General features: G+C 37.1%; 1 protein-coding gene across 7 annotated transcripts in view; it reads left to right on the plus strand.

Annotated features, from left to right (window-relative positions):
- The window catches only part of CSNK1G3 (casein kinase 1 gamma 3), a 132,357-nt gene that overhangs the window by 26,451 nt on the left and 90,834 nt on the right, over positions 1-15,072 (plus strand). For all 7 annotated transcript variants that reach the window (XM_060143481.1, XM_060143482.1, XM_060143485.1 and 4 more), the window contains exon 2: positions 11,998-12,423. In XM_060143481.1, the coding sequence (XP_059999464.1) occupies positions 12,246-12,423 (178 nt within the window). In that variant the 5' untranslated portion in view covers positions 11,998-12,245. The remainder of the gene's footprint in view (positions 1-11,997; positions 12,424-15,072) is intronic.

The raw sequence follows: 15,072 nt of genomic DNA on the forward strand, positions 1-15,072 counted from the left end.
TTAAAAGCATGAAAATCACTGTAGTTTGTGATGCTCTGGGCAGCACTGTGAAATGATAAGAGTGCCACATATGGCCTCAAAACTACTTTTCTCTGGTAGTATGAAGCAGCTGTAACAATGCATAAATGAGTTAGCATGGATTCATTCTTATGAAAGTTTATTTATGAACACCAAAATTTGAATTTCATATAATTTTCATGAGTCACAAAATATTAATTTTTTCCCCAAATACGTAAAAATGTAAAGACGATTCTTAGTTTGCAGACTGTACATAATAGACAGTAGGCTGAATTTAGCCTGCAGGCTGGAGTTTGCTGACAATGGCTATAGACAAACTTGTCGATACTAATACTGTTTGATAGGTGCAAAACAGGGGAAGTACTAGCACTGTTTAAGATCCTTAATAAAAATATTTTAATCAAAAATCCAACTTGTTAAATATATTTTAAAAAGTAAAAAACCTAGCATGACAGGTTTTTGAACAGTTTCTTGAATGTGGTAAAAAGGATGGAGTAAAATACGAAACAGCCTCATTTCTCACTAACCACTACTTCTATACTTTGATTATTCTTTTTTCCCCACTCATAAATGATATCCTGGTCAGTTTCCATTGATTCTTGCCACATATTTATAGGAATAAGTTCCGTTTTGGCAAGACTTATTTTGGGGTGTTAAAAATACTTGGGCCATCTTTTTTGGGAGGGCATTAAAAAAATTTTTTTAACATCTTTATTAGAGTATAATTGCTTTACAATGGTGTGTCAGTTTCTGCTGTATAACAAAGTGAATCAGCTATACATATACATACATTCCCATATCTCCTCCGTCTTGCGTCTCCCTCCCACCCTCCCTATCCCACCCCTCTAGGTGGTCACAAAGCACCAAGCTGATCTCCCTGTGCCATGTGGCTGCTTCCCACTAGTTATCTCGTTTACATTTGGTAGTGTATATATGTCAGTGTCATTCTCTCACTTCATCCCAGCTTAACTTCCCCATCCCCATGTCCTCAAGTCCATTCTCTACATCTGCACCTTTATTCCTGTCCTGCCCCAAGTTTCTTCAGAACCTTTTTTTAAAGATTCCATATATATGTGTTAGTGTACGGTATTTGTTTTTCTCTTTCTGACTCACTGCACTCTGTATGACAGACTCTAGGTCCATCCACTTCACTACAAATAACTCAATTTCGTTTCTTTTTATGGCTGAGTAATATTCCATTGTATATATGTGCCACATCTTTTTTATCCATTCATCTGTCGATGGACAGTTAGGTTGCTTCCATGTCCTGGCTATTGTAAATACAGCTGCAATGAACATTGTGGTACATGACTCTTTTTGAATTATGGTTTTCTCAGGGTATATGCCCGGTAGTGGGATTGCTGGGTCAAATGGTAGTTCTATTTTTAGTTTTTTAAGGAACCTCCATACTGTTCTCCATAGTGTCTGTATCAATTAACATTCCCACCAACAGTGCAAGAGCGTTCCCTTTTCTCCACACCCTCTCCAACATTTACTGTTTGTAGAGTTTTTGATATTGGCCATTCTGACCGGTGTGAGGTGATACCTCATTGTAGTTTTGATTTGCATTTCTCTAATGATTAGTGATGTTGAGCATCCTTTCATGTGTTTGTGGGCAATCTATATATCTTCTTTGGAGAAATGTCTATTTAGGTCTTCTTCCCATTTTTGGATTGGGTTGTTTTTTTGATATTGAGGTGCATGAGCTGCTTGTATATTTTGGAGATTAATCCTTTGTCAGTTGCATCTTTAGCAAATATTTTCTCCCATTCTGAGGGTTGTCTCTTTGTCTTGTCTGATATGAGAATTGCTACTCCAGCTCTCTTTTTTTTTTTTTTCTGCAGTATGCGGGGCTCTCAGTGTTGTGGCCTCTCCCGTTGTGGAGCACAGGCTCCGGACGCGCAGGCCCAGTGGTCATGGCTCACGGGCCCAGCCGCTCTGCGGCATGTGGGATCTTCCCGGACTGGGGCACGAACCCGTGTCCCCTGCATCGGCAGGTGGACTCTCAACCACTGAACCACCAGGGGAGCCCTCCAGCTCTCTTTTAATTTCCATTTGCACGGAATATCTTTTTCTATCCCCTCACTTTCAGTCTGTATGTGTCCCTGGGTCTGAAGTGGGTCTCTTGTAGACAGCATATGTATGGGTCTTGTTTTGGTATCCATTCAGCCAGTCTTTGTCGTTTGGTTAGAGCATCTAATCCATTTACATTTAAGGTAGTTATTGATATGTATGTTCCTGTTACCATTTTCTTAATTGTTTTGGGTTTGTTATTGTAAGTCTTTTCCTTCTCTTGTGTTTCCTGCTTAGAGAAATTCCTTTAGCATTTGTTGTAGAGCTGGTTTGGTGGTGCTGAATTCTCTTAGCTTTTGCTTGTCTGTAAAGGTTTTAATTTCTCTGTCGAATCGGAATGAGATCCTTGCTGGGTAAAGTAATCTTGGTTGTAGGTTTTTCCCTTTCATCACTTTAAATATGTCCTGCCACGCACTGCTGTCTTGCAGAGTTTCTTCTGAAAGATCAGCTGTTAACCTTATGGGGATTCCCTTGTACTTCCTTGCTTTTCCCTTGCTGCTTTTAATATTTTTTCTTTGTATTTAATTTTTGATAGTTTCATTAATATGTGTCTTGGCGTGTTTCTCCTTGGATTTATCCTGTATGGGACTCTCTGCGCTTCCTGCACTTGATTGACTATTTCCTTACCCATATTAAGGAAGTTTTCAACTATAATCTCTTCAAATATTTTTCTCAGTCCCTTTCTTTTTCTCTTCTTCTCCTGGGACCCCTATAATTCGAATGTTGATGCGTTTACTGTTGTACCAGAGGTCTCTGAGATTGTCCTCAATTCTTTCCATTCTTTTTTCTTTATTCTTCTCTGTGGTAGTTATTTCCACTATTTTATCTTCCAGGTCACTTATCCGTTCTTCTGCCTCAGTTATTCTGCTATTGATTCCTTCTAGAGAATTTTTAATATCATTTATTGTCATGTTCATCATTGTGTGTTTGCTCTTTAGTTCTTCTAGGTCCTTGTTAAACGTTTCTTGTATTTTCTTCATTCTATTTCCAAGATTTTGGATGATCTTTACTATCATTACTCTGCTTCTTTTTCATGTAGACTACCTATTTTCTCTTCATTTGTTTGGTCTGGTGGGTTTTTACCTTGCTCCTTCATCTGCTGCGTGTTTCTCTGTCTTCTCATTTTGTTTAACTTACTGTGTTTGGGGTCACCTTTTTGCAGGCTGCAGGTTCGTAGTTCCCGTTGTTTTTGGTGTCTGCTCCCAGTGGGTAAGGTTGGTTCACTGGGTTGTGTAGGCTTCCTGGTGGAGGGGACTGGTGCCTGTGTTCTGGTGGATGAGGCTGGAGCTTGTTGTTCTGGTGGGCAGGACCACGTCCGGTGGTGTGTATTGGGATGTCAGTGAACTTATTATGATTTTAGGTAGCCTCTCTGCTAATGGGTGGGTTTGTGTTCCTGTCTTGCTAGTTGTCTGGCATAGACTGTCTAGCACTGTAGCTTGCTGGTCGTTGAGTGGAGCTGGGTCTTAGTGTTGAGATGGAGATCTCTGGAAGAGTTTTTGCCCTTTGATATTACTTGGGGTTGGGAGGTCTCTGGTGGACCAATGTCCTGAACTTGGCTCTCCCACCTCAGAGGCTCAGGCCTGACACCTGGCCAGAGCACCAAGAGCCTGTTATCCACACCGTTCAGAAGAAAAGGGAGAAAAAGGAAGGAAGGAAAGAAGGAAGGAAGGACGGAAGGAAGGATGAAAATAAAGTTATTAAAATAGAAAAATTATTAACAGCCTGAGGCGCAGTGTGTTCTCCAAGGGAAGTTGTCCCTGGATCCCGGGACCCTGGCAGTGGCGGGCTGCACAGGCTCCCGGGAGGGGAGGTGTGGATAGTGACCTGTGCTTGCACACAGGCTTCTTGGTGGCGGCAGCAGCAGCCTTAGCGTCTCATGCCCGTCTCTGGGGTCCGCGCTGATAGCCGTGGCTCCCGTCTGTCTCTGGAGCTCCTTTAAGCGGAGCTCTTAATCCCCGCTCCCCGCGCACCGCGGAACAATGGTCTCTTGACTCTTAGGCAGTTCCAGAGTTTTTCCCGGATTCCCTCCCGGCGAGCTGTGGCACACTAGCCCCCTTCAGGCTGTGTTCACGCAGCCAACCCCAGTCCTCTCCCTGGCATCCGACCTCTGAAGCCGGAGCCTCAGCTCCCAGCCCCGCCCGCCCCGGTGGGTGAGCAGACAAGCCTCTCGGGCTGGTGAGTGCTGGTCGCACCGATCCTCTGTGCGGGAATCTCTCCACTTTGCCCTCCGCACCCCTGTTGCTGTGCTCTCCTCCGTGGCTCCGAAGCTTTCCCCCTCCGCCACCTGCAGTCTCCGCCTGCGAAGGGGCTTCCTAGTGTGTGGAAACCTTTCCTCCTTCACAGCTCCCTCCCCCTGGTGCAGGTCCTGTCCCTATTCCCTTGTCTCTGTTTTTACATTTTTCTTTTGCCCTACCCAGCTACATGGGGAGTTTCTTGCCTTTTGGGATGTCTGAGGTCTTCTGCCAGCGTTCAGTAGGTGTTCTGTAGGAGTTGTTCCACATGTAGATGTATTTCTGATGTATTTGTGGGGAGGAAGCTGACCTCCACATCTTATCCTCCGCCATCTTGAAGGCGTGTCCCACTTGTGCCATATTTGAAGTTCAATTTTAAGCTAATTGATCACTTCTTCCTGCTTCTGTTTTCCCACCTCCTAGTTTCAGGCTTGGCCACTCGTTCAGGGATTTCTCTTGGGGAAGGAATTTGGCGTTGTCTCTTGACTTTTCTTCCTGCCTCCTCAGCCATTCATTATGCTGGCCCTTGCTCCTCCAGGGTTCATGTGGAATGGTTGGGTATGAAAGGGAAAAGGCAAAAGTTTTTCAATGTATGATATGCTTTCAAATGCTGTTTCTTTTGTGAGGAAGTTTTGGTTCTTCAGAGGCTTTACACTGACTTCTTCTGTAAAACAAACAAACAGACTTACAAATACTGCTATACATAAATATATGCATGCACAGGCATTACTAAAAAGGTCTGGGCCATACAAAACAAATTGAAAGTAATGTTTACCTCTGAGTAGAGCAAGCGGAATGAGGGACAAGGGGTATGGGCATCTCAAGGGTATTTTTACTTTGTATTATTTGAATTCTTATAACATGTAGAATGTATTTTGGATATTTGGTAAACAAAAAAGCTATATATTGAAAATAACATGAAACATTGCAAATGGGAAATTACCTCCTTCTAAATAGAAAAAGTGTAGAAGGGCCCTTTTAAAGAAAACCGTCTAAAACAAAATATGTATATGTTCATTAACTTTAAAAAACTGTAGTGTTTTCAGGTGAGTTTTATGATAAAGTTATAATAGGGAAAAAACTTAGAGATACAGCTTTGATTTATTTTTGGTGTGGGTTGTTCCTAAAAATCATGTTTTGAAGCATCATCTACGTATAATATAAAACATAGATTTTTAGTGTAGTTTGAAGAGTTTAGACAAATGTATACACCTGTGTAATCCCCTCCCAATCAAGATATAGAACATTCCTTTCCCACCATAAAGTTCCCTTATGCCACTTTCCAAACTTCCCACCACCCTAGGCAACACCTGATCTGATTTCTGTCACCACAGCTTATTTTTGTGGATTCTGGAACTTCATATAACAAGAGTCATATAATATGTACTCATTTGTGCCTGACTTACCTCAATCTCATATCTGAGAGATTGATCCATGTTGTTACATGTATCAGCAGTTCTTTCCTTTTTATTTACTGAGTAGTATTCCATTGAATGAATATATCAGTTTATATATCTATTCTCCTGTTACTAGACATTAGGATTGTTTCCAGTTTTTGGCTGTTATGAATAAGCTGCTATAAATACTGGTGTACAAATCTTTCTCTAAACATATGTTTTCAGTTCTCTTGAGTAAATACCTAAGGGTGGTATTGTTAGGTCATAGGATAGGTATATATTTTAATTACAATAAACTATCAAACTTTTCCCCGAAGTTGTACTATTTTATATTTCCATCAGGAATTGCAAATTCTATTTATTCCTCATTCTTGCCTGGAGTTTTCTTTGTTGAGAGGTTTTTGACTACTGATTCAGTATCCTTACTTGCTATTGTTCTGTTGAGATTTTTCTTTTTTTTTTTTCTTTAATGATTCCCACAGATTCCCTCAGTGATCCTGATGAGGCGAGACCTGAGTGGGCCTCCCAGGAAGCATCCTGCCATACCTGGGGAGCTGGATGTCCATCTTGGACTCTTGTTTTCCCGCTGGAGAAACCATAGGCTTGGGGGGTCCTGCAGGTGTAGTGCTGTGCCAGGCTTGGGGGAGGGACAGTGTGGTCAGAGTGTAGCCACTCCTCTTACCCTTCTCTGTCTCTCTGGTCCAGGAGGGTGCTTTAGCCTTACCCCCGGGTTCTGGGATTTTTTTTTAGTGTTGTTGGTGGATAGTTGCTAGTTGGTCTTCTTGTGAGGGGGACTGAAGTTGGGAATGACCTGTGTTGCTCTCTTGATGACGTCACCCTATAAGGTTTTCTGCACACACAGTCATGATGTCTCTGAATAACAACAGCTTTGCCTTTTCCTTTCCAGTTTTCATGCCTTTTGCATCTTTTCTTGCCTTATTGTACAGGCTAGTTCTTCTGTACAATGTTGAATAGAAGATCTGAGAGCAAACATTCTTGTGTTTTCTCCTAGTCTTGGTGAAGAGTTCAGTGTTTCACCATTTAAGTGTGATATTGTCTGTAGCTTTTCTTGTAGGAAAAACCCTTTTATTAGGTTTAAGTTTGATTCTCTTTCTGGATTACTGAGAGGTTTTAATCATTAACAGGTTGAATTTTGTCAAATGTATTTTCTTGTCTGTTGAGATATTTTCTTTTCCTACTAATTTGGTGAATTTATTTCAAATATTAAGTCTTACATTTCTAGTATTAAACCCTGTTTGATTATTATTTATTAAATTTTTTATATATTTGCTTATATTTTGTGAAGAACTTTTTTATCTATTCTTATGAGAAACACTGGTCTAATTTTCTTTGCTTCAAGTGTTAGTCAGGCTTTTTTTCAGAGTTCTGCTGATCTCACAAAGTAAATTGACAAGTATTCCTTATTCTTGTTTTTTCTGAAAGAGTTTTTGTAAGAATAGTATTATTTTTTTCCTTAAATATTTGATAGATTCACCAGTGATACTGTCTTTATGGGAAGATTTTTTTTTAAAGAAATTCAATTTAGATTCAGAACTATTGATATTTTCTGTTTCATCTTGTATCCCTATGTTGTTTCATCTTGTATCCCTATGTTGGATTTTTCAAAGAATTTTTAAAATTTCATCTAAGTTATCAAATTTATTGTCATAAAGTTGCTCATAATAGTTCTTTATTCTTATAGTATTTATAAAATCTTTAGTAATATCCCTCCTTTCATTCTTGTTATTGGTTATTTGTATATTTTCCCTTTTTATTCTTGATCATTTTTACTAGGCAATACCAATTTTATTGACTGTTTTCAAAGAGTAAACTTTGGCTTTATTTTCTCTATTGTATTGATTTTGGTCCCTGGATAATTTCTTTAGATCTCCTTTCAGGTTTGTTGACACCTTCTGCTTTATCCAGTCTACTTTTGAACGTATCCAATGATGTTTTTCATTTCAGATATGATCCTTTTTATTCTAGCGTTTCTGTTGTTTGTTTGTTTTGTTTCTTTGATATTCTCCTAGTTATCTGCCGAGAATTCCAATGTTTTCACTTGTTAAGACTATGTTTTCATGTAAGCCTATGGAATATTAAGAATAGTGCTATTAAAGTACTTCCTCAAGTTATGTCTAATTTTTCTAACATTGTAAGGAGAAAACCTAGATCATTGATTAAATACTTCTTTTCTAATATAGGCATTTAAAGCTTCTAATTTTCTTCTGAGCATTGCTTGAGTTGCAACCTACAAAATTTAATGTGTTATATTTCCTTATTATTCTGTGAAAAATTTTTTCTAGTTTCCCATCTGACTTATTTTTCAACTCATGAGTTACTTAAAAGTGTGTTTAAATTTCAAATATTTAGGGATTTTCTAGATATCATATAATTATTGTTTCCTTATCTAATTCTGTTTTGATCAGAGAGTATACTCTAATGTTTGAGTTATTTGAGACTTAAATAATGACAGCATATGATCTTTCTTGATGAACATTGAAAGGGAATATTATTCTTCAGTTTTGGATATTGTATTTTATAAATGTCAGTTAGTTCAGGGTAATCAATGGTATTATTTAGATCTCCTCTGTCAGTATACATACTGATATTTTTGTCTTCTACTTTATCAGTTATTGAAACAACAGTGTGTTAACATTTCAACTATGATTGTCTTTTTCAAACAATCATTTCAAACAAATCATTGTTTTTTAAAGTCTGCTTCATTTTGCTCATTTTTATGTCATTTTTATGATTTTTATGTCTTTCTGTTGAATTGATATTTTTGTTATGAAGTGGACCTCTGTATCTTTGGAGATACTCCCTTGTTTTGGTGTTTACTTTGTATGATAATATAGTCTCTCAAGCTTATTTTACTTGCTGTTTGCATAGTATCTCTTTTTCTATTATTCTTCCTTTTTTTAAAAAATAAATTTATTTTATTTTTGGCTGCACTGGGTCTTCGTTGCAGTGTGCAGGTTTTCTCTAGTTGTGGTGAGCGGGGACTATTCTTTGTTGCACTGCGCGGACTTCTCATTGTGGTGGCTTCTCGTTGCAGAGCACGGGCTCTACGTGTGTGGGCTTCAGTTGTTGTGGTGCACGGGCTCAGTAGTTGTGGCTCGCAGGCTTCAGAGCACAGGCTCAGTAGTTGTGGCACAGGGGCTTAGTTGCTCCGTGGCATGTGGGACCTTTCCAGACCGGGCCTCGAACCCATGTCCTCTGCATTGGCAGGAGGATTCCTAACCGCTGCGCCACCAGGAAAGCCCTCTTTTTCTATTCTTTCACTTTCAGTCTATCTGTGTCTTTGTATTTAAAGTTGTTTCTTAGAGACAGCATATAGTTGGATCTTGATTTTTTAATATAGCCTTTTGCCTTTTATTAGGAAAACATGATCCATTTTCATTACATGTGTGTTTTTAAGTCTATTCTCTTGCTGTTTTCCTTTTTGTCTCATATCTCTTATTTCTCTTCTTTTGTTTTAATCAAATGTTTGTCATTCTACTTTATTTCTTGTGTTAACTTTTTAGATATTTATGTTGTAATTAATTTTTAGTATTTGTCTAGGTATCACAATATGCATTTTTAACTTAACATGGGCTTCTTAAAATTAATACTGAACCACTTCATTCTTAACAAATATAAGAATCTTAAAATAATATAATTCCATTTACTACCTGCCCCTGCCATTTCTCTTGTTATACACATATTTTATTTCCACATGTTATAAGTGACACTAAGAAATTATTTGTGCTTTAAAGAGTAATTTATCTTTTAAGGAAATGAATACACATGCATTTCCCATTTCTAGTGTTCCTCATTTCTTCTTGAAGTTTCAGATTTCTGTCTGGTATCATGTGATTTAATTAAGCCTAATGCACTATTTAAAAAGTATTTCTTGTTGTGCAAGTGTGCTGGTGACTAATTAGCTTCCTTCATCTGAAAATGGCTTTCTTTCACTTTCAGTTTTAAAGACTAATTTTTATTGGATGTCATGTTCTGGGTTGAGAGTTCTTTTCCTCCTTTCATCGCTTTGAACGTATTCTCCCATTTTCTTTTGGGTCTCCATTGTTTCTGATAAGAAGTTAGAAGTTCACCTGTATGTCGTGTAGTTTTTCTCTGTCTGCTTTCAAGATTTTCCCTTTATTTTGGGGTTTTGGCACTTTGATGTACCTAGGTTTAATTTGCTTTGTACCTATCCTTTATGGGATTGCTGAGTTTCCTCATTTTGTAGGTTAGTGTTTTTCAGTAAATTTGGGAAATTTTCAACCACTATTTCTTCAAATATTTTTTTCTGCTCCAGTCTCTTTCTTTAATGTAATAGGACTTCAACAGCTATTTAGTAATTTTGAAGTCCTGTCTTCTAATATCAATATCAGGGTCATCTTGGAGTCTCTTTCCTTTGATGGCTTTGTTTCCTGTCTGCATGTCACATTTACTGCTCATTTTCATGTGTGGACATTATGAATTCACCATTGTTGAAAGTCTGGTTTTGGGTTTTTTTTCCTCTGTTTTAAGTGTGTCAAGTTTCATTCTGGAATGTAGTTAGTGTAATTGGAGGTATTCTTAATCCTATCTAGGCTTGGTTTTAGGCTTTAGTTGGGCCAGTGTGTAGTAGTCCTTACTCTAGGGTATGGTCCTTACTCTAAAGACTTGGTCTTTCTGGTATTTCAGCTAAATTCTGGGATATTAATGAGATTCCTCCACCATGACTAAATAGGAACTTTAAGATATTCTAGCATTGCAGAGCCTTTAGTATCTCCATTCTTTATTTAACCCCACAGTAGCCTTTGTCTGCTAGCCTAGCTTCTGCCCTGTCACCTCCTATCCCTAAAACTGTACAATTGCCTCACCTTCAGTACTGTGAGGTCCTGCAAATTCCACTAGCTTCAACAGTCCCAAACTCTGATCTATGATCACTGAGCCTGAGCCTCCATTTCCCTGTGCTGTAGTCAGAAAATTGTCCCTAGCTGGAGATCTTGGGTGAAGGTGGAAATCCCCTTCTGTGTTTCTGTTTTCTCCTACACTGCCTATTATCCAGTGCCTGAAAACAGGTGCTTCATATGTTTTGTCCAGTTTCATAATTATTTATAGCAAGAGGGGAAGTTCAGTATCAGTTACTTTATTATAGCTGGAAAGAGAGCAAACAGTATATGTAAAAATGATTCGATTTTACTTATACCAAACAGATGCTTATAGTTTCATCTGCAATATTGAGTATGGCAAATATAATAAGAAACTTTATAAATAGATTAGGTGTTAGGAATAATTGCATATTTGGTGGGTTGCTAAAAGCTGATGAGAAAATACTATTTATTTCAACCCTTGTTATGATTGCTCCATTCCCATATATAGTTATAGATAATATATACTTAATGGATAATAAATATTTGAATAAATGAAGATCAAATGAGAATGTATATTTGAAAAGCCTTTGAAAATTATGAAGTGTATGAATATGTGGAAGATATTTTTATTAAGATCTTTTACTAATTTGCAAAATGTATTCTCTCTTTCTGCTTTAATTTAAATTGAAAATCTTATATTGACTTACTGGAATTCTTTGAGTATTTTTTTTTTTAATTGACATGATTCTAAGTTGGAAGGACTTGGTTAGTGAATGTATATTGGCTTATGAAACACTCAATACATTTTTTCTTTTAAACAGTGATTTTATTTATTTTTATTTTTTCTTTATTTTTAGCCATGTTGGGTCTTAGTTGTGGCATGCGAGATCTTTTGTTGTGACACGGGCTCTTCGTTGTGGTGCGCAGGCCTCTCTCTAGTTGCGGCGTGTGGGTTTTCTCTCTCCATTTGTGGTGCACCGGCTCCAGAGCGCGTGGGCTCTGTAGTTTGCGGCATATGGGCTCTCTTGTTGAGGCGTGTGAGCTGAGTAGTTGTGGCACGTGGGCTTAGTTGCCCCACAGCATGTAGGATCTTAGTTCCCCAACCAGGGATTGAACCCGCGTCCCCTGCGTTGGAGGGCGGAGTCTTTACCCCTGGACCACCAGGGAGGTCCCTCTCAATACATTTTTGTTACTTTTATTTATTTTTAAGAAGTAACCAAATCACTGATTTCTTTGTTTGGTTTTGTTTTTGTGATCCCTTTGGTATTAAAGTATAGGAATAAAGGGTAATGATTAAGAGGCTACTGAGGTTAGATTTCAGTGGGCATCAACAAATAGTGATAGTCCATTGCCTAAACTTTGGTTATGTTATTAATTTCCCAAACATATGTTTTTTGATTCTCTAAGTTGACTGATTTTCTTTTCTTACTATTCTAGGTCACTATCAATATCAGCTCACATCATTGAAAAGATAATTTTGAAGACATGTTTTGCTGAAAAGAAAACTGAGAAAAATTTTACGAATGGGATGAACACGCATCAGTTAATTGACTACCTACTGCAATTTGAATGTTAACATTACCCACCTGGTACAGTTACCTAGTGATGTACCTGTTCTCACGATACCCTATTTCAGTGTGGTCGTCTTGATTAAAGAATTCAAAGTGGAGTACCGCAAACTTGATATGGATAATAAAAAGAAAGACAAGGACAAATCAGATGATAGAATGGCACGACCTAGTGGTCGGTCAGGACACAACACTCGAGGAACTGGTTCTTCATCCTCTGGAGTTTTAATGGTTGGACCTAACTTTAGAGTCGGAAAAAAAATTGGATGTGGGAATTTTGGAGAATTACGATTAGGTAAGACTATTTTATTTATTCCATAAAGTTGGGAGCATTTTTTAAAATGAAAGATACTTTTTAATGAAGTGATTTAGTTACTTGTTTAGTTGTTTGTTGTGGTAATTTTAAAGAATATAGATATTAGGAATTTCTAATATACTTCTATTTTCATTTGTCAGTAATTCCCTAGTATAACAATGTCTGTTTACTTGAGATAAACCATCCAGAATATGAGAAAAAAGAAAAAGTAAATTAAAAAGCCCCAAGAGGCTGAAATAGATACCAGGAAAGCCTTTGCAATGTATTTTTTAGGAATGATATTTAGGCTACCTTTTCTGCTTTGAAAACATTTAGTAACTGGTTACTTTAGGAGGATATGTATGGCTTAAAATCAAGGTAATATGCTGAAACTGCATCAAAAATCAGTGAAATTTACAGTGTTGTAATCTATTCTCCCCTTCCCCCAAGTATATCCAGGGTAGTTTAGGAATCTATATTCTTAATAAGGGACACAAAGTACTGACTCAGTTTATTCTTATAATCAGGTAAGTTTGGGAAACACTGGTCTAATTTAAACCTCCTAACTACATTTAAGGCATTTGAAACTCAGTGAGGGAAGGTTTCTTGACAAATGTCATACAGCAATTTAAGATGGACTCGCGATCCAAATCTACATTTTTAACTCCTAGTGCAATAAAGATATGGCTATCTTCACTGAAGAGAAACAAGAAGGAGGGTAGCACAGTTTTATGGGAGTCAGTACTGAGGTACCCTGAGGGCTCTCTGGTCAATGCAAGAGTGTAAACTTCGGAAATAAAAAGAAAAAACTTGGCTTCACAATTTTCATTAGATTCAACCCTGGTGTTAGAAATATAAGCAATTGTATGTTCATCTACTCGACTACTTCTCCTTTTTCATTGTGTAAAACACTCTAATTTGTAGTTATTCCTTCATTTTATTACTGTTTTATGTAGCTAGTGTACATTAAATCTTTGAATGAAGCAAGGCAATAAAAGGCAACGACATATTTTGTACATTGCTGTTAAATGATGTGTCTGACAGACTCTTCTGCGTTTTAGAAGGGACGCAAATATTTGAAAGGGTGAATGTTCTACATTTTATTTTTTGAAGGCTATTGAATTAGATATTTTGAAATTCTTAAATTGTTTCTGATTTTGGCATTAGAAAAAAACCCAGGTTATTTACTTATCCAACCTTGAACTATTATACATCCATCTATCCATTCAAAATTTATTGCATGTCTACAGTATTATGTATGAGGCATGATTAGGCACTGATGATACACTAGAAAAATATAAAATTTGTCTCTGCCTTTATGGAATATATAAGTCATTTAACTATGTGGGGCTTCAAATTTCTCAACTTTAAAATGGGATTATTTCCACTTCCTAAATTATTGTGAAGATTAAATTTAGATAATAGTATAAAAGGACCAGCACTATACTTGCCTGTTTTAGGAAAACAATGATTGTTCTGCTCCATTAAAAAGATATCAAGATATTTGCTTTTAATTAAAATTATAGCATGTTATATTTATTTAAATTTATTTATATAAATTAGTTTTATAGCTATATATTTTGTCGTATATAAATATTTGTACTTCACCTGTCACTCTGTCTCTCTTTGTGTATATGACTATAGTACCGTAGTACTTCGGCATTTTTTATTCAAAATTGGTTTCATGTAATTTATTTCAAAATAGCTACATATATATACATCTGTGTATGTGCATGTATGTATATATGTGTGTGTGTATGTGTGTGTATACACACAAAACAATCTAGTGGCGCATTTTAACTAGGGCAATATGAGAAACCGTATGTACCCATATATACTGAAACTATATATGCTATGTACTGAAAAAACAGCAAAATAACCCTTTCTTTTGCAGTCTGTGAATGAGCAGGAATAGGCATAAGATGACTTACTAGTCCATCCATCCATCCATCCATCCATCATCTATTTATCTATCTCTCTGTACCTGATCTATCTATGGGTTTTAATTATATATTTGTGTACATCTATTTATTTAAATGTATTATCTATACATGTAACTGTGTTTTATGTGTACTTATGATACATGTAACATATACACTTGAAGAACTAATTTAATCATATTTTTCTCTCTTGATAGACTACTAAATAAAGGGACGTTTTATTCCTTTTTCTAAAGGTCCCAAGCGATTTCTCTGTACAGAAAAAGTTGTGATAAGTATCATTCTTTCTGTACCTGGATAAGCATGCTAATGTTAAAAGCTGGTTTGAATTCTTAAGGTGCTTTCTTTAAAACCATGTTAATAAATATTTGATTTCTGGCACTGAAATTTTTGTGCTTAGTATTGGGTAAAAAAGAATATAAGGTTACAGGTAAGGGATTTTCAACGAAGATGCTATTAGCACCTTGGGCTGGACAGTTTTTTTGTTGTTGTTGTTGTTGAGGACTGTCCAGTGTACTGCATGGTGTTTAGAACTTCAGACTTCTTGGGCACTAAATAGGAGTTGCATCTCCACATGCAACCCCAAATGCCCTTCCCCCAACCTCCACTGCCATTTCTAAATGCCCCAAGGAGAGACACTATTACCCTCTGTTGAAAGTACAGAAAAAAAAAGAAAGTTGGACATAAAAATTGAACTTGAGATTAAAAA

Source organism: Lagenorhynchus albirostris, chromosome 3 (genome assembly GCF_949774975.1).
Source record: "Lagenorhynchus albirostris chromosome 3, mLagAlb1.1, whole genome shotgun sequence".
Classification (NCBI taxonomy): Eukaryota; Metazoa; Chordata; class Mammalia; order Artiodactyla; family Delphinidae; genus Lagenorhynchus; species Lagenorhynchus albirostris.